At 37.0% G+C, this 23,859-nt stretch overlaps 1 protein-coding gene across 2 annotated transcripts in view; it reads right to left on the reverse strand.

Moving 5' to 3' along the window:
- The window catches only part of CFTR (CF transmembrane conductance regulator), a 91,157-nt gene that overhangs the window by 24,493 nt on the left and 42,805 nt on the right, over positions 1-23,859 (reverse strand). For both annotated transcript variants that reach the window (XM_068932612.1, XM_068932611.1), the window contains 10 exons: positions 21,983-22,077; positions 19,492-19,578; positions 17,844-18,576; positions 16,517-16,645; positions 13,732-13,769; positions 12,522-12,775; positions 11,404-11,483; positions 7,293-7,443; positions 5,952-6,179; positions 3,752-3,852 (listed from right to left, as the gene is read on the reverse strand). In XM_068932612.1, the coding sequence (XP_068788713.1) occupies positions 3,752-3,852; positions 5,952-6,179; positions 7,293-7,443; positions 11,404-11,483; positions 12,522-12,775; positions 13,732-13,769; positions 16,517-16,645; positions 17,844-18,576; positions 19,492-19,578; positions 21,983-22,077 (1,896 nt within the window). The remainder of the gene's footprint in view (positions 1-3,751; positions 3,853-5,951; positions 6,180-7,292; positions 7,444-11,403; positions 11,484-12,521; positions 12,776-13,731; positions 13,770-16,516; positions 16,646-17,843; positions 18,577-19,491; positions 19,579-21,982; positions 22,078-23,859) is intronic.

Raw genomic sequence — 23,859 nt, forward strand, 5'->3', positions numbered from 1 at the left:
AAAACCTTAATAGTTAGTTACTGTGAAAACAGGGACAATGCAGAAAGACCATATATTTTTACTGAAATTTCAAACCTTTTGCTGTTACCTTTTGTAAGTACTTATGGGATATATACTCTTTTTCCAAACTGCAAAAATATAATACTTAGTTCATGTGAAAATTCTATGGAAATTTCTGCTCTTTCCCATACTGCTTTGCAAGCAAAAAAGGAAGTGTTCTTCCAGATTTTTATTGATTCTATTCCCTTCCAGATGACCAATACCTCTTTACAAGAATTGTTATTCTGATACCTCTTTACAAGAATTGTTATTCTGACGCAGATCTTACTCTCAACTGTTCAGGGTAGTTAACATTTGTAAATTAAACGTTCTCAGGTTTTCTGCGGACAGTAGTAAAAGATACATTAAGATCATTTCCTAATTAAAACAATATTAATTGAATAGGTTAAAGGAGAAATCGCCAGGAAAAATAAAAGCATGAAGATGAACTGTAACAGCACCATTATTTCTCACAATCTTCATATTTTCCTTTGGTCCTCTCTCCACATGTATTACTTTAATCCTTCAGCATCACTGATGTACAGGGTGGGGCACTGTGAGGTTTTGCAAGTGTGTTTTTAATTTCTCTTATGGGGATTCTTTTTATATCTCCTTACATAAGTAATCTTGGCAACTGCGAAAGCATGGCAGTTTCTTGTTCCCTGATAAAAGGAATTGTCCTTCCCAGTTTAAGTACTGATACTTCAGGATACACATCAGTGAAGGAGGAGGTTATAAAGCATTACAACAGTCCACTGGGACTAGCGCAATGCTTATCTGTGAAGGCAGCACTTACTGGAAAACTTATTTTCTATTTCCTTATGGAAGAAAAGAATTAAAAATATTAAAAGACTGCCTGGTGGGATGAGAAAAAGATTGAAAACCAGCTAAAGGGGTATTAGCATAAATGATCAAAGTGAGAAGATATATCTAGCCTAACTGATAGCTTTAAATAAAACAATGGATAGCTGTCAGAGTGACCACATATGTTAAAAAAAATAGCGGAGCAGATAAAGTATCAACACTGTAGAGAACAAAATGCCAAAACCATTATAGGGCATTAAAAAGACAATGGGGATTTTTCAGTGAAAGCCAAATAAAGTTCAAGAGAAATTGCTTCAGAGAAGAGAATATCCATGTATGTAGAAACTAAAATCCCACTTGGAAATCCTCAGATTGCTTCAGTGAAGTATGCTAGCATCATGGAAGGCTCAAGAAGGAGATGGGAATAAATCAAATTTGCCACCTGACTATCCGTATGGCCAGTATTTTTTCTGGTACATGCTTTCCTTCTTCACGTGATCCTGTTTCCTTATTCTTCTACCTTCCTGTCCTTTTGCTTACGTTTATTTCACTCATGTCCCTTAGCTTGCATAGCTTGTAAAACAACTAAGTAAGAGCTTAATGTTATACGCTAATTTCAACAGATGTGCCCCTAGCAGCGGCTTCTTCCACTTGCAGAAGACCCCAGTTTATATGGCAAGCCAAGAACTGCCAAAACTATATTATATATCCAGGCACACCTGTACACATGGATGTCGCACTGCTCAAGGAAGGGCAAGGGTGATATCATCTAAAGCAGTGTGTGCATATCTGTAACTCTCCATGTACCAATTCTAGACAGACTTATGGGGAGCTTCAAAGTATCCCTTGAGAGAAAAAGTGAGTATAATCAAATAGAGTATTTTCAAAGTGCTAAAAGTCAGGCACACATGCAGGGCTTTGCAGGATATCTTGAACCACATGATTACACAATTCTTTAATGAGGGACATGCTAAATGTAGAGAATATAAAGAATAGGAAATAACACATCTGCATCACTCAGTGAAGTAGTGTCATTATTCTGAGCCATGACACCATTATTATTTGCTTGCACACAGAAAAATCTTTTGAATTTCAGGAAAACAATCCTGTCAGGAACATCTATTAGCATGGCATCTAGGATACCTAAAAATACAAAGGTGGACAGCAATCCATTGCCAAAAGAAGTCCAGAGTATCCATCTATAAACTGATGCACTTCAGAAGACTGTCATTAACAGAGTCAGTGCTCCAGTACAGTAGAGAAAAGGGCTCACAAACTTTTAAAGCATTTTGAGACTTTTTTTCCCCAGGGAAAGGGGTGTTACTTCCGAATTGGAACTAATAGATGACATTTTAACACAAAAGTACTTTTAAAAAGTGGAAGTTCTCTACTAAAACCCGTGTGTCAAATACCCTCTGAATGCCACAATAAGATTTTCAGTTGCCTTTGTGAGACACCTTCAGTTTGCATTAAGCAGTATAATATGTGAATACGACTCTTATAGAAATGTTTATGTTTAGAACAATCACGTTATGCCTTGTAAGGCTAAGATAAAGTCCACATATGAGAGTTGACTGAATGTTGTTGTCACTCTTATGCCTTACTAATGACATACTTTACTTCGTATCTATCAAAGAACTGCAGTTCTGCATATCTTGCAGTTACGACAAATAAGCCCTTTCACAAAGTGCTTGCCCTTCAAGACGTGCTGTTCTAGTAAGCAAAGAAAGAATCATCATAAAACAGTTGGCGGATAGGGAAAAAATGTGTCCCTGAATGGTAGTCAGTCTTCTGGTCTATCACCAATCATACACGTAAACAAGATTAGATATTGCAAGTGGTTAATTCCCAGTTTTGGGGCTTGTAAAAATTTCCTTCAGGATAAGGGTGGTTGAATCACTTATTTTAAAAAAATCTGTTTAGCTGGCACGTATTCCCTCACCGTCACCGTTTTCCCCATTTTTTTTAAACAACTTATTTTAGTTAATCAGGATATAACAGCCTCCAAGATCTGCTGTAAGAGTTATTTGTCTTCCATCGTTCATGCAGAAGTGGTTGGCTGGAAAAGCTAACTGATGATTCAGAGATGTATGGCTGGATGTGGGAGATCTACTCATAAAAAAATTCTCTTAGATGTAATTATGGTTTATATGACGCCTGTATTTTGTGACAAGAATGGTGAACAATGCCCAAAGTGTAAGAAAGAAGTAGGTAATACATTTCAAAATAATACATCAAACTTTCTTTCACAAATTTAAGCTGAAACATGATGAAAACTGCAAGAAGAAATCTATTCTTGCATAAGGCTTCTTGACTGCTTTTCAAATCTCAACAAACAGATAAGATGAATCAATCTTGTGGAATGTTCTGTCTTAAAGCCTACAGTCAGTCAGCCTAAACAGCTAAATAAACATATTAAAGAAGTAAACTAGTACAAAGCCCTTTTTCACAGGTTATTTTACACAAAAGCAGAAAGAGATCCCCATAAAAGTGTAGGAAAGATTTTTAAATCAATATTGATTTTGCATGGAAGGAGCTCAAACACCTCCATTACAATTTGCTGTGCAAAGCCCCAAAATAGACCAAGAAAGGTCTGGATAAATATATAATTATAATAAAACAATCCCAAGCCTTCTATAAACTTTTCTATCAATGCTACACATGCAATCTGAAACCTCACATGCAGTTATCTGCCATCCCCTGTTCTAATCCAAGAGAATTTTTGATCACAGAAAAACTCAGTTTGTGCAATGGCAAAGCAAGTTGCTGTGAAATGTGTAAGAGGAACTTTTCTGACATGTCTCCTTCATAACCAAGTCTGAAAATAACTCATCGAGCACGCTTTATCAACAAAATAAGGCAATTCTTCAAAACAAACAAAGCATAGTACAGCATATTTTATGCTTACCAAACTATCCACATCTATGCTCGAATTCACTGTCCATTGCAAGGTTCCCATGATGTTCATGGCTAAAGTAAGAATAATGCCAGCCTTGCTTAGTCCATCACCTGCAGAGAGAAAAACACATTCTATTTATACCCAAATAAACATTCTATTTATACTCAAATAGACATCAGAAAATTAGAATGTATATCTTAAAATATCTATCAAAAGCTTCTCTCCTCTTGCATTTCACAGAGAAACATCAACTGTGTGATTATATACATGACTGAGTTTAATTATCAGTTAAATTCCTGGCTTTGGGACTAGTTTTACTAAAAACCTGATCCTGCTCTGGTGGAGGGAGAAATTAAATCTTGATACCTAAGCTGTGAACAGAATTGGGCCTCTATAATTGTGATTTCAATTTTCTCTGTCCATCACATATGAATCTATGAAATGACTCCTATATGCCTACCTCACATTGAAAGAATGAAAGGATATCTTCAAATAAAACACCACACCTAAAACTTTTAAAATTCAAGCTAGTTGATCCAGTTTACATTTTCATCTCTTGGCCAAACAGAGGGCACATTCTTCTTACTGTTCAACAAAGATGCAGATATAAATTCTTCTGCTTCACCTGTTTTCTTTATCATGCATGGGATTCTCCTGCATCTTTATGAATTCACACGAAACAATATAAAGATTATAAACTACAGCACAGCTGATTTTTTAATATGAATAGTGTTAAATGGAATAGAGAATTTAAACCAAATGCTCTTCTATGATTTCTTTGTTTCTTCTATGGTTTCCTTGAACAAACTTCCACTTATTTTGCTAACAGACATTTCATTATCAGACTAATCATAGAACTAAATAATAAAAGCATATCTTTCCTCCTGAAAGCTGACTGACTAAGAAAATTGATTTAGTGCTGCTCCAAGTACTAATTACCTGAGACAGCAAAATTAAAAATAGTGACACCTTTTCACAAATAAAACACTGAGAAAGAAAAACAAGAGAAATAGCCAATTTTTCTTAACAAATAACAAAAATGACACAATCAAAAAACCTCCATGTGAGCACATAAAGAAAAAAATGAAAAGGGGGCAAATATTGTTTTCCTATGAGTTTTATGTTACAAGCCTCCTGGATAACAAAAGTACTGTAGGTGAGTATTTTCAAATAGAGATATCAGCATTTTTTTAAAAGAGCAGGGAGAGCCCCTTATAAGAGAAACAGAAGATAAAATTTCATATACAATACAATATTTGATGAAATGTACACTTTTATATTAGACATTTTTCAACACCAAAGTATGATCAAATGAGATCTGAATAACGTTAGAACTAAAAAGATCATTCAAAAAATCAGCAAATTTTTTTTCATCAATTATCATAGTACTTAAACTTCATTCAGATCCTGCATACAAAATTCTGTGTAAAACTTGGGAGAGGGAGAATAATGCCTAAGAATCAAAATCAAAAATATACATAACAAAAGCTTACTGAATGTATTAAAACTTATTTATAGCTGAACCGGTTGAGTTTCTCCACAGAACTTAATTATTTCCACATGCACAAAGAAAAAGAAGCAGAGCCAGGGGCAGCATAAGGTATACAGCATTTCTCATCTACATACTGGGTTTACCAGGACTGAAGAGCCATTTTTAAGGGTATTTAGAGTTGCAAAACTTCACATCAGAAACTAGGTCAGTGGGTTGGGAATTAGAAAACTCAGGGACTATTTCTGCCATGGATGTGCCTTTAAAAGATAATAAAACTTTCTATGTCTTCCTCAGCCGTTTGATAAATGAGAACAACATTAACCTCTACTTACTAAAAGCTTTGAGCTGTACAGGTGATAATCACCCATCCAAACTTTTCCGTACACTAACATGGTTAGATTAATATGGTTTACATACTATAAGCTTACTTTTGCAGCAATTACAGTCAAGAGAAGGAAAGTTCTGGCCCCTCTGATATGTTGATGTCATTTTCAAATCAATCCCTTCAATGAGTCTTCTACAGCATCAGATTGTGGATAACAGTGGTATAATTTCTATTTTAATTAATTCATACTTTCTGTTATATGACAAATATAAATCACTGACCCCAGTGTATGCTAAACTGTGCAACACTTTACTCCCTTCAGAGGTTTCTAAACCCGAGCTGTTAAACAGAAACAAAATTTCCATTTTAGTATTCCAGTAAAGATAACGTACCTGTAGTTATGATAGAGATGAATGTCACAGCAATAAAAAAAACAACAAAAATCATTTCTATCCTCATCTGGAACCAACGCAGCGTTGACAGGTAAAGGAACCAGTTTGCTGTATGCAGGTTCAGCGCTTTGTGAAATAAGGTTTCAAAATACGGCTGTCGCCCAAAAGCTCGCAGTGTCCACAGCCCTTTTAAGCTTGTAACAAGATGTGTGAATATTGGACTCCGAGCTGTAAAGTATTTAAATCAAAAATATTATAAACATTCATAAGCAAATACCTTTGATATAACACAAATACACAGCCCTAACTTCCAAGTCACAGCAGCATAATTATCGTCATTGGTTTAATTTATGCATGCTGTTCGAGTACATGACTGAAGTAATCCCAGGACAGGATGTACAACAACAGTGCTTGCTTGAATGGGCTGAAATTCCCTTCAGCATAATGGCAGTAGGTGATCACTTTAATTCTTCACAGTTAGCATGCTACTTGTGGAAACTCCTGGTCTGCTTAAGATGTCACAAAAAAAAGGACATTTCTCCCCAACGAAAATGAATTCCTAACATTCTGAGAACTCCACCGAGCAAAGTTTTTTTATCATAGACAGAGTACTTCAGTGCTCTGGACTTCACTGTTCTGACAGAGTAATTTTAAGCAGATCTTGCATTACATTAAAAGTGGTAAGCTAATGCTGGATCCCTGTGAACACCAAAGAAATTTAGATTTAGATCTGAAGAACTTCAGAACTATGGTCTAAGTAAAAGAGAAGATGATCATCAGTGTTTAAGATGCATGACTGACTGGCTGAGGATCTGCCAGTTTATTGAAAAGCCAGACCACAGTGGCTGATCTGCAAAACCATACTTCAAATTCAATTGGATTTCACATTTTATTTGGAACATGTTAGTTTTTTAAAGGGTGGAGGGGAAGGAAATTTACTCAAATAACTTATTCTGAAATGAGAATTCTTTGTAATCAAAACAGAAACTGACAGCCATTCCAAATTTTTCACATAAAGAAACAAACCTGTGGGGCACATACCAAGTCTGACCACAATTTTTCGTTTATTCTCAAGAAAACTGCATGTCAGGACTTTATTTGTTTTCAGCTGCAGTGGTGATAATGCCCAACTTTAAATAGGTCTTCTCCATTGCACTTTGGTAGCAGACCACTCAGTATTGGCTGGATCAGTAACAGCACTGGTTTTTAAGACATATGTGTTCTGCTCCAAGAGACAATGGGCATTTTGCAAGAGAAAAGGCAAAGAAGAGGTGAAAGGGTGAATCACTTCTCAATTGATTTGCTGTGGATTTAGAAGTCTACCAATTTTGCTGCTCATACCTTCAGATTCCAGTTGTTTCAGCTGCTGAGAAGTGTGGAGGAAGTATGCCCTTAACACAATAAAGGCTCCTATCACAGGCACTGATGCCAGGAAGATGTAGGGTTGTAATATTGAGACTACTGTTATAGCGCCAATCACAATCAGTATTAACTGTAGAATGAAAGAAAAATACTATTGATATAGTAAACTTGTCATTTTATAGATTAGAGATTGGTGATGAATCTCTTTCCCGTGGCTACTGTGTATTTTTCAAAAGAACATAAAGTGCTAACTTAACTAGGATTTGCAGCTGAGAACAAACCTCCATGGGAAGATCATGAACAAATGAGATCAGATCCATAACTTACAAGAATGGGTCCCATTTTTTCTAACATGAGGAAGAAAAGTTTTCTCTAGTACAACTAGCATTACAGGCTTCTAAGCAGTCCTGAGAGGACTTGCAAGAAAAATCTTCAGGAGAAAAAATGATGTTTTATGGTTACAGAAGATAAAACAAAATCATTCATCAACATTAATCTGTTTACACCTACCAGAGACTACAGCCATTGCCATAAGACTTCATCCTCAGTAGCTACAGACAGATTTAGCCCAACCAGGCCTTGGTCTCTACTCTAGAAGTGGCTTAAGCACTTACTGTTTCTGTCTCATACCTAAATCTGATGAAAATCAAATACATCAGCATATGCAGAATAGCAAAGCTCTGCTTTCCAAAGACTACCTACTAAACAACTACCTCAAATGAAAATTTATCAACTGAAAGTAACTGCAAATGGACAATTTGGGCAAAACGATGAACCTTACATGAACATCACAACTGAGCAGCTCAGCAAAGAAATAGATGGAAAGCAAAATTAATTTTACATTGGGAAGATATTTGTGGTTGGTGCTTTTACTATTACTTCTACATGATTTCAAGGGAAGATTTATATCCAATATCCCAAGTCCAATGTTTTTCGCAAACATGTAACTGTGCTCCAGGTTCCTATCCTTTGTTTTCATTAGAAGTCTAATCAACATAATGGCAGCACCAAAGTTTATGAAAAAATCTACCGTAACAGCTGAGCCAGTTAAAGATTTCTTTCATCGTCTTCCCCACTTGTTTTAAAAGAAGGCTGACACACATGGGTTATAACTGTGCAGGCTGTATAATGCTGGTCTGCAGTAACATGAGCATGGATTTGTGTTTGCTCACTGTTTCTAACTTCAGATTTTAGTACCTCTTGTATCTGTAATTGTTAAGAAGAGAATGAGCTATTCAAATGATATTTAGCCAAATTATACAGCTCTCAGGTTACTTGAGCTCATACAGTCACATAGTGACTGGTTTAATTCCCTTTTCCATCATTTACTCAAATTTTGCAAAGGCCACCCTGATGCCATATTGTTCTCACTACTGCTCCAACACAGTTATTTCAATAAAAAGTTGAATATGAGACTTGTGTTCTCTGGCAAACTCTGAACGCAAAATAAGTGTAAAGTCAAACGGAAGATGACACTTTAAAAAGGCAGAAAGAAAATCAACACACAAGTGGGCTACATTGGTATACACTTGGGGAATGCCAGCAGACACATAAGGCAGCCCAATTAAGAACCACAGGGTTGCACTGTGGTGACCTCAGGTCAGACCTAGAAAGAAAGTAATATTAAAACAGAATGGGGACACAAATTCTAGTGCTTCCTGTGTGCCTTCCTTTTGGAAAGGGCAGCCCATGGTAGCTCCAGCAATTCAGCAGTCATTCAGGGTGGTGGTGACTGCTGCAGCCGCTCTGGTTAACCAGTGGTAGTCTATCACTCACGGAAAATTCAGTCAAATAAATGTCCAGTGACTTCACAAAGACCTTTTAGGTAGGACCGCATTTACCGCTATGGGCTAGCAATATATGCTAGCAGTATCTTACATGATGGATTTCCAAAAAACGTTGATCCCACTGTCAGCACTGGTAGAAGACAGATTTTAAAACTGGTTGCAATGCTAAGTAATCATCAGCAGGCTGTGAATCATACCCAAGACGTATGGAAGCAGGTCAGACAGGGACAGATAGTTGTCAGAAAACACTGCAGGTGCTATCTATTGCCACTGATGTGAGGGTTAATACCTTTTCTTCCTTTATGGGCAGCTGGCTATATCTCCAGTGACTGGAAAGTAACCCTGGTTTCTTTCATCTTGGGACATCATTAATGCCGGATGAAAAGACTTGCGATATAAAACAGAAGGCCCTATGGTATGTCTATTACCTATGAAAGTCCAGGAAGAATGTTTCATGATATTCACAGCTACAACAGAAAAGGAGGCAGTTTCCCTACACATGAGGTAGTCAGCTGAGTCATCCAGCAGCCGATCCACATAGAAGAGTTAAGGAAAAATAACTCTCAAATTCTGTGTCAAATTCTTGGGCAAACGTCCGAAGTCATTGGCATATCACAAACTTGCTATTCTTCTCCAGCAAGGCTTGGCACTGAGCAACCATAAACTGAAGGCTAGCAGAGACCAAGTCTCCCTCCCCAGTAGCTATGGATTTGGGCACCCCAGTACTTTCAGAAGTTAGCCTCTTTTGTAGATCTCTGCACCTGAGGATGAATAATCTCATGCACCAGTACAGGTTGGGGCCAACCTGCTGGAAAGCAGCTTTGCAGAGAAGGACCTGGTGGTTCCAGTGCACAACAAGTTGAACATGAGCCAGCAATGTGCCCTTGTGACAAAGGTGGCCAACAGCCTCCTGGGCCGCATCAGGAATAGTGTCTCAGCAGGTCAAGGGAGGTGATCCTTCCCCTCTCCTCAGCACTGGTGAGACTACAGCTGGAATGCTGTGCCCAGTCCTGGGATCATCAGGACAGTGGAGACATGGATATACTTGGAGCAAGTCCAGTGCAGGGCCATGAAGGGCTTGGGGCTTCTGACCTATGCAGAGAGGCTGTGAGAGCTGGGATTGTTTAGTCTGGGAGAATGTGTAGAGAAGAGAGAATGTATCAATATGTAGAGAGAGTGTATCAATATGTAGAGAGAATGTGAAGAGAGAATGTATCAATGTGTAGAAATTCCTGATGGGGGGCCTAAAGAAGATGGAGCCAGACTCTTCTCAGTGGTGCCAAGCGACAGTACAAGAGGTAATGGGCACAAATTGAAATACAAGTATTTCTATTTTAACGTAAGAAAAAACATTTTTACTCTGAGAATGGTGAAACACTGGAACAGGCTGCCTGGAGAGGCTGCGGAGTCTCCATTCCTGGAGATATTCAATACCTGACCAGACATGACGTTGAGCAACCTACTTTAGTTGACCCTGCTTTGAGCAAGGGGGTTGGAAAGGTCCCTGGTCCTGAGTCCAGAGGTCCCTTCCACTCTCAACTATTCTGTGATTCTGTGATAACCAGCACAGGAGGAGAAAGCTATATGTTTAACTTCTCTGTTTCTTTCAGATGAAGATAACGCTTGCTTATTGGCAGTGTCCATGGAAGCCTGAAGCTGTCAAACAAGTCTGAATCTATAGTGCATTGGAATAAATGACTTATCAGGGGATGACTGGTGAAAAGTGTTCAGGACAAGGGGAAGGTTCAATGCTCTTCTCCAGAAGAACCTGGAAAGACTGGACAGCTTATCATGTACTTTGAATATATTCAACAAAAGATAAGAAGGAAATGAAGGGTGATGCTAGCAGACAGGGAATGGAAGAGGTTAAGGAGGTAAAGTCATGAAAATGATAAATGCAATCAATGGATAGCATGAAAAAATACTCATTTTGAGCCAAGACAACTGAAGGAATCTAAGGAACGTCCTTTATATCTTTGAAGTTGAATGTGGGTAGCAGCAGGGTGTACTTGTGCTGTACTGGTTTTCAGGGCAAAAATGTTTCTGAACCTGAGTACTTAAAGGGGTTTGTACAAATAGTGAAGGTAGACATATGGGCAAGTACTCAAAAAAGAAGCAAGGAAGTTGACTAAAAAGATAGACAGCAATGTAAACAGATATATAGATTAATAAAAGAAAGAGAATGTTGGGATGTAATTTCAGTTGTTAATTCTTTTAATTAATATGACTTCTTTTCCATGGCATATGATCAAAACTTCATAGGGCTGTAAGACAGCAAAATCTAAAATTTTTATTTTACACACCTGAACAAAGTCAAATATTGTAAGTGGAAGCAAGTCATCCAGTATTGCTGTATCTTTCGAGAATCTGTTAAGTATACCACCTACAAATTAAGAAACAAACAAAAAACGTAAAGCAAATATTTTAGAATAAGTAACTCCTACATTTGTTAGCTTTAGCAAAATATACAGCTTTTTCTGAACACAAAATATTAAGGATAAGTATAACATTTGTTCTAGTACAAGGAATTCTTTTACAGTTTAATGGAGTTACAGCTTCATTCATCATGCAGGAATTTGGCTCTGTAACTTCTGCTTCAGCTTTTGGGATCTCACAAAAACTCCAGGAAAATACAATAAAAACAAAGAAAACTGATTAAGCAGGACAGAAACAGAGGCATGAGGCATAAAGTTTATGCAGCAGGCTCTGCTGATACCTTGATAATTTACACATCTGCAGATGTATGTTTGTACACCAGTTTCTTAACTTGTAAGCAAAGCTATTGTATTAATCATCAAATAACAATAGAATTAAGAATATAATAGGGAAATCAAGGAAAACACCGTATGGTGTGCTGTCATTTACCAGTGTCTTCTGCAATCTAGTATGCACTGGTAAATAGGGTTTGGGATAGAAATTCCATACACAGTGGCAAATGGAACTTGTATCACCAGTTATACAATGAACTCTGTTAACTTTGGAGTCAAATATGAATACAAGTGCCATTATTCACACTGACATTTTATGCCACTTCAACAGGACTTCTCACGAAATAAGGCACTGTTTATCATTCATAATCTGACTCTCTGTCACTCCTCATGTAGCTGACTATATCTTTTCTATTACAGTTTTAGATAAATTCTATTCATTGAAACCTTCTCTGAAAAAATTAACAATTTTCTCTTTCTACTCCAATGTAGAAGGTGATATTTCAAAATCAAAGCTGACAACTGAAATATGTCATATTTAAAGTGCAATCAAAGCTCGTTAAAAGATTCACAAATTACTTTATGTAGCAAACTTTTAACGTTCAACTTGACTGAAAAGTGAAATGGAAAACAATGGTATCCTTTAATAGAATGAAAACTGTTTAATTAAAATAAAACCCATACATGAGTCAATCAGTTCCCTTCTCAGTTACCTGCTTTCAAAGAGTTGAATGTTGACATAGGTGCATGAAGAACTGCATGCAACATCTTCTGATGAAGAGTTTTAGACACTGTTATAAGAGTATGCACAAGGGGCAAACCTCTGAAGATTCCCATGGCAAGCAGGGTATCTGCCACTCCCACATAAATATAAAAGATGTAGTAGGTGCTAGTGTCAGTGACGATCACAGGAGGTTTGTCAGAGGTAGCGTTTTCTGATTGTGTTATATTTGCTTCCGAAGCTGAACTGCGTGATGTTAAAAACAAATTTAAAAAGTTAAAAATAAACATATTACCTGAAACTGTGAGTCTGTTTCTTCCATTTTCTCTCTAAACAAATAGTACTGCAATATTTATTTGTCATAAAACTATATTAATAATGAGTTATATATTTTTCCAGTCATTTATTAAATATTGTCCTGCATTTATGAAGTGTAAATTACGGATTATCCCATGTGCCAATAAGGCAAAGTTACTGTGTGTTCAGGTGCCAAGGCAACATATAACTCAAAACCCTCTTAGATAGTTTTCCCCAAACCACTATGTTGAAAAAAAGTGAATTATTAAGCAAGTAAAATGCTTCAGAGGTAATATAAAAAACAAAGTAAGACCTATTCTAAGGACAGTAACATAAATCCCCCCAAATTTGCATCCCTGTGCTTCCTACGCTCATACTTAGTGTTGTGAGACTACAACAAGGATCACAAGCATTACCCAAGAAAAGGCCACACGGCTGCTCAGTATGGTTTAACCTTCATCTGCTTGATCCTATGACTTCTGGGAATTTTTCACAGGTGAACAGAGGAATTTATACAATGGGGTCTTACGGAAACTGTTCACCTAAAATGTTCCTAAGCAAATGTCTCACCTTTCATCTATGAAAGCCAGTGGTGAACTGCTATGTATTCAGAAAGATCAGGTCCACACACCTCTAGAGTGAGCTAAATCAGGAAACATCTCACATGCATTGTTATGTACTCAACAACATGGCACAAAGCATTTGACTTGTTAACACTTAAATAAGTACTAGTTTAAGATGATCACCTACATCAGGTATTCAGATCATCCCTTTATGAACCATTTCACTGAATATAAGCGAATGATTATCCATATAGGCTTCTGGCAGAATTTATTTAAATATTTATAGCAAAAAACAATATAAAGGAATCCCCAATCTCACAATAAATGACCATCAATACTTACTTTTTAATAAAGAATAATCCAACAAGAGAAGCAGCTACCTAAGACCAGAGAACACAGAGTTAATTTTTTTCCTGTCACATTATGTTCTTTTACTCACTTTTCTTCTTTCACTGACTTAGTAATTTTTGGAAGAGAGAGCATTATAAATGGATGGAAGTCAAACTTCCCTGAAGCAAAATCCTTCCACAGAAACCACTTAGTGCATCCCACCAGGAAAGCTACATTTAGATTTGTATTACAATTAGGCTCTGAAGTGTCTAAATATTCTTTTATTGTTTTTTTCTGTACTATTAACAAAGGCTTGCTAATGCATTCTCAATGACAAGACAAATTCATTGTACGTTTTAACATACTTTAAGTTTTAAATAATAGTATTTCTTGATAGCCCTAAAACAGCAAGTCTATTTCTCAGTATCTTCAAAGGCAGCTATTCAGATATGAATATCAAACTTTAACATTACTATTCTTGCATTGCTATTCTTGCTAACTGATACCTACATTTGAGATGGCTATTTATCTGATCTTACTTGGCTCCTTGTTTTGCATAGTTCTCCACATAATCTATTTTCATATTTTTTAATATGGAATTAAATGTTTTCTACTGGCAGATGCCTCAGTGCCCACCAGAAGCTTCCACACCACCTCTTCTTGACTGTCCACTAAATCTTACAGCAAATAACTCAAGATTGATTGTGGTGCCCTGACTTTTAGCACTTGCCAGGATCAAGTTTCCCTCATAACAATCTTTCTACGTCTCCCAACAGAATTCTGTTGTGATCCTGACTCCTCAGAGCAGAAGACCATTTTTTTCAGCTGGGAGGATGAAGGCAGACAATTCTGAGATAGGATAAGTTCACAAAGCCTTTTTACATGTTTCCATTCATAACTGTTCTTCCAGTTCAGCAACCCCAGGTTTTGCATACTGCATCTAAGAAATATAGTTTTGAGCTGCTTAAGCCAGGTACACACATATACCACTAGTACAGGTTTGCCCTATTTATGGTGATCAGTGTGTACAGCTTGGGACCTAGGATATGAGACAACTCATTCTAAATCTAAAATAGCATTGCTAGTATCTTCCACAATAGCCCCATCCAGCTCTGAAGGGTGTCAAAACTCTGCTTTCAGCTTTACTTGTCCCTACACTCTCAGATTAATACTCCATCATTACTCCATCAAATAACGTCCATCCTTAGCCTCTCTTCATTGGCTAAGGTCAGAAGGGTACAAAGTATTAACACAGGTCACATACTCCCTTTGTCTGGGATTTCATCTCCTGCACAGAGGTGTACTAGAGGCTACACAGTCAATGCTATAACTGAATAACTTCCAGGCCATGAATAACTTCCAGCCCATTCATTTATCAATGGGGTTTTGCTTAAGCAGTAGTTACACTGGAGAGCTTAATTTAAATGGATATATTCTTTGTCCTAAATTTTGTTCTTCAATTACAAGATGAGGCTTTTTAATTATTTAAGATTGTTTTAATCTAATTTAAAGTCAAAAATCTTTAATTGATTTTAGAAACCTGCATTGAATATGCGGGGATAAGGTAAAATTTCCTGTTCACCTATGGCTCACCTTTAGCTTTGCTGTTGTAGGTTTTCTACGGCCATTTTGTATTGCCATGAAAATAAAACTTATGTGATAACATAAGTTGATAACAATGATAACAGCAGCTATACATTTAAATGTCCTGGATTTGGGGTCTCAAATTAGATTCAAGCTCTATTCCTGGGCCAGAAGAACTAATTTAAGTCTACCTCAAAGTAATGTTAGTGTGAATTTGCAATGTCATCAGTCATAACTTTCTGCAAGTTTCGTGATACCAAAAGTTGAATGCCACCAGAGAGCTGTTAAAAATCCTTAACTGTCACTGACACTATCATCCAGAAACTAGCTCTAATCCATTCCTAACGAATTCTTCTATTCCTTCCATTCATGTTGCAAAATGACAAGAGAAACTGGTACTAAATTTTGTAAGTTGACATCTGACTATAGTCCCATTCACCTCCCTGTCTACTGTCTGAAATATGCTGCATCTCTCAGAAAAAAATCTGATTTAGGATATTAATTATAAAAGAGGTCACTATAAGATTATATAGACATGCCAAAATTATTTTCTAAATTGAGAGACGAGATGAAAAAGCAGGCAACTTCTGTTACAAGAAGAATAGTCAGGCTTGCATGCTCAGGCAGACGTTCTTGGGCACATTTCTGATAGTCCTTTCCACTGTATTTAAAAAAAATACTCTCTACATGTTGCAATAACATCCCATACATCTTTAAATGCCACCACAGGCAGCTCTCTGCCTAATTCCCCTCTATTTAATCACTAGGAGCAAAGCTAAGAATGCATTTTTGAAAGCAATTCTCCAGCATTCATATCTGTTTTTTCAACAATTTGCTAGCAGTTGTTAATCTCCCAAGCCTTTGCAAAGATATCTTTTAATGGAAAATGGAAGATAATTCACCTGTAAACTAGAGACCTGTGTAGGGACATTGTTCTTATTTATGGTACCATACAGCAGAACATAACTGAAGCAATCTGTGGTAGTGGGTCTTCCGTTGCCATGCACTAATCTCTATCTTTGGTAAGCAATGTTCAGTTAAACAATAGAAAGTTAATATATCAATATCATTTAAAAGCAGTAGCCAGTCAGCAATACATACATGAGCAAATGCCTTGATGCTATATGCTTTTATTCCTCTACCACAAACAACATAATCAATTTGAATAAACATTGTTTGTAGTAAAATGACATTAGGAGCAGATTTTTCTTACCTCAATCAAGAAAATAGCTACACACAAAATTAGTACAAAAATCAAGTTTTTGTGGATGGTAATGTATCTGAAATAGGTGTTCCATGTAGTAACAGCACCCATGCTTTCAGTATCATCAGTAAAACATTCCTGCCAAAGAATTGATACCAACAGAGTTAGAACTGCAGTAATGTCTATATATGAGAATTTTTGACACTTGAACACTGTCATTCCTTCTGCTAACTCACTCCAAATACTAGAACTGCAGCATTCAGATTAGTTGATAATGGCTGGAGAGGAAGATAATAATTGGTTGAATTGTCTTTGCTGTAAGGACACTGTTTAGGGATGATCTGAGATTTTCAGACCACTCTGAATGTAACAATTAAGATTTGTCTAACATTACTAGTGTTCAATATACATTAATTATGAGATATTTTCTTTCAATTGAGATTATTAATGTGTTGTTAGAGTTAATTCATAAATACTTAGAGGGATTTTTATTCTACTGAGATCAATAAAGCAAAAGAAAAGGCGGGGAATGCTTTAGCAAATTTTGTGTTTAAATATTTCTTCCATACTTCTTCTTTCCATGTATGTATGTTAGAAAAGTATGTTAGAAAATATTACTATCCTGTGAAAATCAATTGCCAGTTTTGAAAATGAAAGTAGTTCATCATGCCCAGTTCATACTTGCAAGAAAGAGGAAGTTTGGTCCAGTTCTTGGTATAAAACTCAACCTTAATTGTGTCATTTCCAGCATATCCATAAAAAAGAATAAAATCCATAAAACAGAGTAAAATCCAGCTTACTCCTCTGCTCATTGTCTGTATCAAGACATAAAAGTTATGCAGTGCCCTCCTTTTTAAATAAGATCTGATAAATTTGTCAAATTCGATTAAATTTCAGTCAACTGCAATATTCAGTTTTTAAAACTGTGCAAGATTTTAAAATGTATTTTAATTTACTCTGTGTTTTGGCACTTCAAATGTCTATTTCATATAATTATTTTAAGATAACATACTTCAATGTTATGGCTTCATATTCCATTTTACCAGAACTAATCTTAAAAGGAGATTAAAGTGTGGGAGATTAAATCATTCTGTATTGAAATCTTAACAGATAATTCAAAAATTATAAAAGATCAGGCAAAATAAAATTTGGAAGGTTTGATACAATGATTGCTATTTGAGTTAAAAAAGAATATTCCACAGATATTCCAAAAAGATATTCCACAGAGAACTACTGCATTAGGAATGACAGAGTCAGGTAGAAAAATACATAAGGAGTATATTGCACAAAACTATCCCCTTATCAAAAAATAGGATAAATGTAGATCAGCACACACCTTCAAATCCTCTTCATTAATTTCATCAGTAATGTCCAAGACACTGTCTTGAGACAAGCGCCTGGCGTAGATATCTATCTCGCAAGATAGGTTTGTCTGAGGCACCACAGACATTTTCCGAACTGCTGTACTTCCCTTTTTGTAAAAGTTTTGTCCCTGGTTCACAGAGGTGCCTGTCATCAGATTTAACACAGATTGCCTCCTCCGACCTTGCAGCATATGGTCAGCATTTAGCACGTTACTCCGAGGTAGAACCATATCTCCTTGTTCTGAATCAGGTACCAGCGACAGCCTCCTTTCTGGCGGGTCGCTGTGACTCTCCTCTATTCCATTGACCTGTGTTCCATTCTTCTGCACTATTGAGAATTTTCTGCCTGCATTAAGTGGGTTAATAATTATGGAGTTCTTTCTTTTGTCATTAAAATCGGATGTCTGTTTAAAAGACTGCTGTTTTGCTTCATTTCGTGATCCCACTCCTTCTCCTTCAATGGAAAATCGTCGGAGAGTTTCAGTGAGAATCGAATTTCTTCTCTCTGCACTGAATTGATCAAAAGCATCAAATCCCATCAGCTTTGAGCTGAAGTCTGGCCGTTGACCCTGAAGTTCCGAAAATGTGCCATAGAAATAGCAGCTCCCTTCATGTAAGATTAATATTTTATCAGCAATTTTTAAATGTTCCAGTTTTGAAGTAACCAAGATCCTAGTTTTATTTGCCATCAACTTGCAAACACAGCTATAAAAAATGAAAGTTATTTACATGTTAAAAAATAATTTTTTCTCTTCATGATTAGACATTGCTTTTATCACCTCCACTTTCAAATCATTTGCTTATACATGTCCCCCTGTGAGTACTTTTAGGTGATCCCACAAAATACAAAGGAAGTAGCAAGGCTGAGATGTGTGAAGGGTGAGTACTTTAGTGCATGAGCCAAAAAAATAGGGAAAAAAAGGAATAATTTTCACCTCAAACTACAAAGTATAGTTCAACATGAAAGTGAAGTATTTCTTTTCTTCTTAGGCTTATTTAGATCTTTTATTAACAAACCCAAAAGTATTAGCCCAATTTCAAAACTTCAAGTATGTTGTGGCTGAGAAGTTTATGGACGGCAGTGTGTGTCCTTTCTATTTTGAGCTACGCCAACAGGAAGCCTAGGAAGCCTATGTGTTTGGCCAAACTGCTGTCAATCTCCTGGTCAGGGGGCACTTTTAGATGACCACTCTTTTAGTAAATAATAAAAACAAGACAAAATAAAGTTTTTTGTAAACATTTATACTTACAAAGCAGAAAAACACTTTAAAATGAAAGGCCTTCTGGTACGCAGACACGCCAGATATAAAGCCATGCACTCTGGGATTAACAGATCATAGCAAATTCAACATATTGTGACTAAAGAGGGAGCAGTAATGTTCACACCTGGCCCAGGCCTGTTTCTTACAATAAGCTATACTGTCCTACTGCTAAGACAAAATGCTTGCTCACAAGAATTTCTAAAAATAAGCATCTCATAAATGTACCATTTTGATCAGTATTTTTGTACTAGTACTAAATTCTGCACCAATTAGAGTCTGATTTCCATTCTTGTACCCATGCTATACATTGTGCCACTTGATGGAATTTCTAAATATCATCTCTCACAACATACGGTACCTTTCAAATATTTCTTTTTCTGTAAAAATGTCTAAATATCCAAAAGGAGAATCCAGGAGATACAAATCAGCATCTTTGTACACTGCTCTAAAAAGAGAAAATGGATATGAAAGCAACTTTCAGTAGTCTTATAAATTTACATAAATATAATTGAAAATGCACGCCTTTACCATTTTGCATCAAAAAATTTGTGTTTCATAGACTTTCTACAGTGTTAATATGGAGCTGGAGTTTAACATTAAATGTGATTGTATGACACTTTTCAGTAAAGCCTTTCCTTGCCTCCTTCATTACTTTCCATGTAATCAAAGGAAGCTATACAGTTGCCTTTCATACAGGTTACTTTAACGATCTGTTTAAGGCCTGAATCTAACAGTCCCTTTGGATGTACAATAACCACTTATCTAAATGGGAATTTGTGACCTACTGTAACGTCTACTGATGCCAGTGGGAATATTTCATGTTTGTAAATGAATGCCTGAAAGAACCTAGGTCTCAGGTGCAGGACTTAGTTTTAAAAGTACTTTGAAATAACTTGTATGCAAAGACAGGTGTGTTAGCAAGCCACAACCTTGCAAACATTAACTTGAATGGGACTATACAATATTTCAAGTTCAGGACATGAAAAACTATTTGTAGCATTAGGAGCTTAAGCTGTGCCTGGACATGGCTCACTGCGACTTAAATCTGTGATTAAGAGTTTTTTTTAAATCTACTTCAATAGAAGCTCAAAAAGGTCCTTCCTCTGTGAATATGAAAATCATGATGTGATATGAATCAGGGTATAATTAGTAAAGAAAATCTGGATAGCTATATTTCGGTTCTTTTTAAGGTATTTTTTAAATGAGTTTTAAAACCATTATGTTGAACAATGTGAAAATATTTAACCACTGGAAGAAAAACTCTCAATAATAGTATATTATGTTAATAAACTAACTAACCTTACTGAAAAATCCTCTGTCATGATTGATTTCACTGAACATACATTATGATGTAGTGGCTGCACAATAACAAAAAGTTCATACTGTTCTTGGCATTTTCAGCAGTTAAAAAGTTTGCAGTTTGTTTCCTGGAATAATAGTAGCGCTCAGCTTATTGCTATAATTGGGATATTGGACTTACTAGCTATATATGACTGACCTTAGGGTACCGGGCCTGTGAGCTAACTCAAACCCAGGGCACGCACTGTTTCTTTTCACATGCCCTTATTTCTGCATGTTGTAGCTGCAGGCACTGAAAGTGTTCAGTAAGAATGCTTAAACCCAGGCAGTCAACATCTATTTTTTCAAGAGGGAGGGTTGGAGACACTTCTAGAAGTGATTCTGACTTCATACGACTTTGCCACAGAATAGACCAGACACATGTTAGACCAAGTAAATAATGTTCAGCTTGCCACCAGTGCAGGCAGGTACAACCCAGGGCTGTAATCCCAGGTTTCCTTCTCTAGCTTTCTCGGAGCCTCATCTGCAACCCACATCTGAGAATCTGCACGCTTTGATGTATGGTGAGCTTAGACTGCAGCCCAAACAAAATGCAAAGAAGATGCAACTACAGCCTTCGGGACACTTAATTGTTTTGAAAATAATAATTATATAAATGACAATAAATAATATCCATTCTATGACACTCTAGTAAATGACTTGTAACTATCTCAAAAGTGACAGACAAGATTATTCATAGAATCTGGGAAATAGTTCATTAAAATGTAGGACTTTAAATGAAAATCTAAGTGGACTTCGTTGGGTTTTTTGCTCTAAAAGACAAGTCTGCTTCTCCCATCCTCTCCTGCCTTACTCCATAAAAGGCCTCTGCACTGAAGGCCTCTCTGTTTTAATGAATCCATCTTTTACCTTACCCTCACACAGGCATGCACATCTTTCATGATACGCATCATAACACAATTCTGCCTAGCATTTCTGACCATGGGAACCAACACAGTTTGCACTTTGTACAGAAATAAACGGGGCCATTTACACATCAGAGCTATCGTTACTGGATTTCTGACGATAGCTAAGTGATCCAGCTAAAACACATAGCTAACTTCTAGCAAAACACCTTTTACTTCTATAGATCTCCAAAATTAGACACTAACTTTGGAAGGCCAAATAGAGAAGGCTAGCCCTCCATTATTCATAGGTACTGACCTAACCGTTGCTTTCCAGTTATTCTTTGTACACCAAAAAATGTTCAAAATTAGTAGCAACATGAATCCCTAAATGCCATCTTGTGCTAAGAAGTGAAAGATTCATCTAAGCTAAGCTGAACATTATGCTTCTGACATCAAACTTTTAAAATTCAGTGGATAAATATACAGATGTATCACAAATGAAATTGCAGAGCAAAATTCATATTTCTGACAGTAAAATGAAGTTCCTGATAAACCTAGGGGATATTCATTTAGGACAATTTGGTCCACATGCATTTATGTGCTTAGTTATGGTCCTTCCCTCATCTATGAAATGCTGAAATAGTTAGATGGTAAAATACTCACCTTGCTAGTGAGATTCGTGCTCGCTGGCCTCCACTCAAGGTGATTCCACCTTCCCCCAGCACTGTATAATCTTTGTCTGGGAACTTTGAAATGTCCTGTTAACAGATTTTTTAAGGATCAGACATGCATTTTCCATATTCAAGGAACACAAGTTACACACTAAATGGAAGCAACAGTATACAGGCAGGTTAGATGGAAGTTGTGGAAAAAAAAAAAAAAGAAACACCCACACAGGATTGTTTCTTTTGCCTGTTTACATAATCAGAAATGGTGATTAAAGAAAATACATCATTCTTCTACCTCATAGAGCAACCAAGAGCTGCAAGACTTCAAGAACAAATATTTGTCTTAATTGCTAGATCTCTAAAAGCAAAGAATGTACCTTCCTATAATATCAATCCAAGGTGTTAACCTTCAGAGTGTATTTTGTGTCAAATAACAATGACAAACATGCTTGCCGCTAAAGTTAGGTAAAGCAGGAAGCAAACTCTGCATCTGAGTGCCTGCAATCCTGGAGAAATTCATACTTCAGCAGCTGCATTAAAAAAAGCTGGCACAAATTTCCTAGCCAGGAATGCCAGAAATGCTAAAGGTCTGCAACTAGTTTAGGATCCAAGCTCCACAGCTCGGGCTGCAAGTTACTTATGAATATGCTGGAAATGAATCTTTAGCCAGTGATAAAAACAGCAAATACCATTTCATTCCTGTGTGATGGTTTTGCTTGGCACAGAGCAAGAGAAGCCAGCACAAATCTCACTGGCAGAGGAGGTCAGGAGTTTTCTTGACGAGGGAGTATTTAGGACAGAAACTGAGGATTCATGAAAACCAAAATATTTCATGGAAGCAGAGACATGAAGAAGGGCTTGTGTGCCTGTAAGCTGTCTAATTTTTCCACTTATAAGGTTGCTCTAATAAAAACATTAACTCTGCCTACCAGCCTTACCTGACATTTGTCCATAAGTCGCTACACTAGCACCACTACCACCGTGGCAGTGTTAGTTTCAGAGGACCTCTCCCAGAAACAAGGGCTGGACCATCTCAGGTTCCTGGCAGTTTGCTCACTGTGCTCCAGGGAGCCCAAGCTTCCAGGAGCTACAACTCCAAGGTGGTTATGCCATGTTTGGAGCGAGAAGCCCCAAGTCTGTCAGAAGCTCCCAGCATCTATGTCCTCCGCTCTGCAGAAAAGGACTGTGATTCTCACTACCTATGCAACCACTCCAAGAATACTGAGAAGGGGATTCCCCAGAAGTCAAGGAAGCTGACTGAGGAATTTGATATCAGACAAAACTGGCCTCAGCGTTCTCATGCTTTACAAAACGTTTCCCTGTAGTACAATTCCTGGAGAAAAAAAAAGGAGGCATGGCATAGGAAAATCCTTGAGAAACTGAGCTCCTGGGGCCAGGTTTTATGAAGGCAGCCAACTTCTGGAGTCTCTTTTCCCCCAGGCATCCAAGGGGCATTAGTAGGGAACTTGGCTATCTACATCCGCTGCGCCACACGTACAGTAATCCTGCTGCTTCTAGTAAATTATTAGTCCATCACTCTGCACGTGCACAGTAAGTTTAGAGATAAACACACTTCATACAGTTCATCTACATATACACGGCTGATCTGTTTGTATGACAGGCATAGGTACATCACAAATGACCTACCACTTCCACAGAAGAAGCTGTGTGACTTGCCCAGCTAGAAAGTTCTTCACCTCTAGGAATTTCTGTAGTTTAGAGTCAGAATCATGACTGAGGCAAAGTAAAGAAGCCCATAAGGCTCATGGTTCGCTATCTTTCCTTGAGTAAAAGACTGAAAGACATGTGAAGCATTTTTCAAGCATTTACTATGTCTGAAATCAGAAAGCTGATGCCTGTCACTTTCCAAGA

This window comes from Struthio camelus, chromosome 1, assembly GCF_040807025.1.
Source record: "Struthio camelus isolate bStrCam1 chromosome 1, bStrCam1.hap1, whole genome shotgun sequence".
NCBI lineage: Eukaryota > Metazoa > Chordata > Aves > Struthioniformes > Struthionidae > Struthio > Struthio camelus.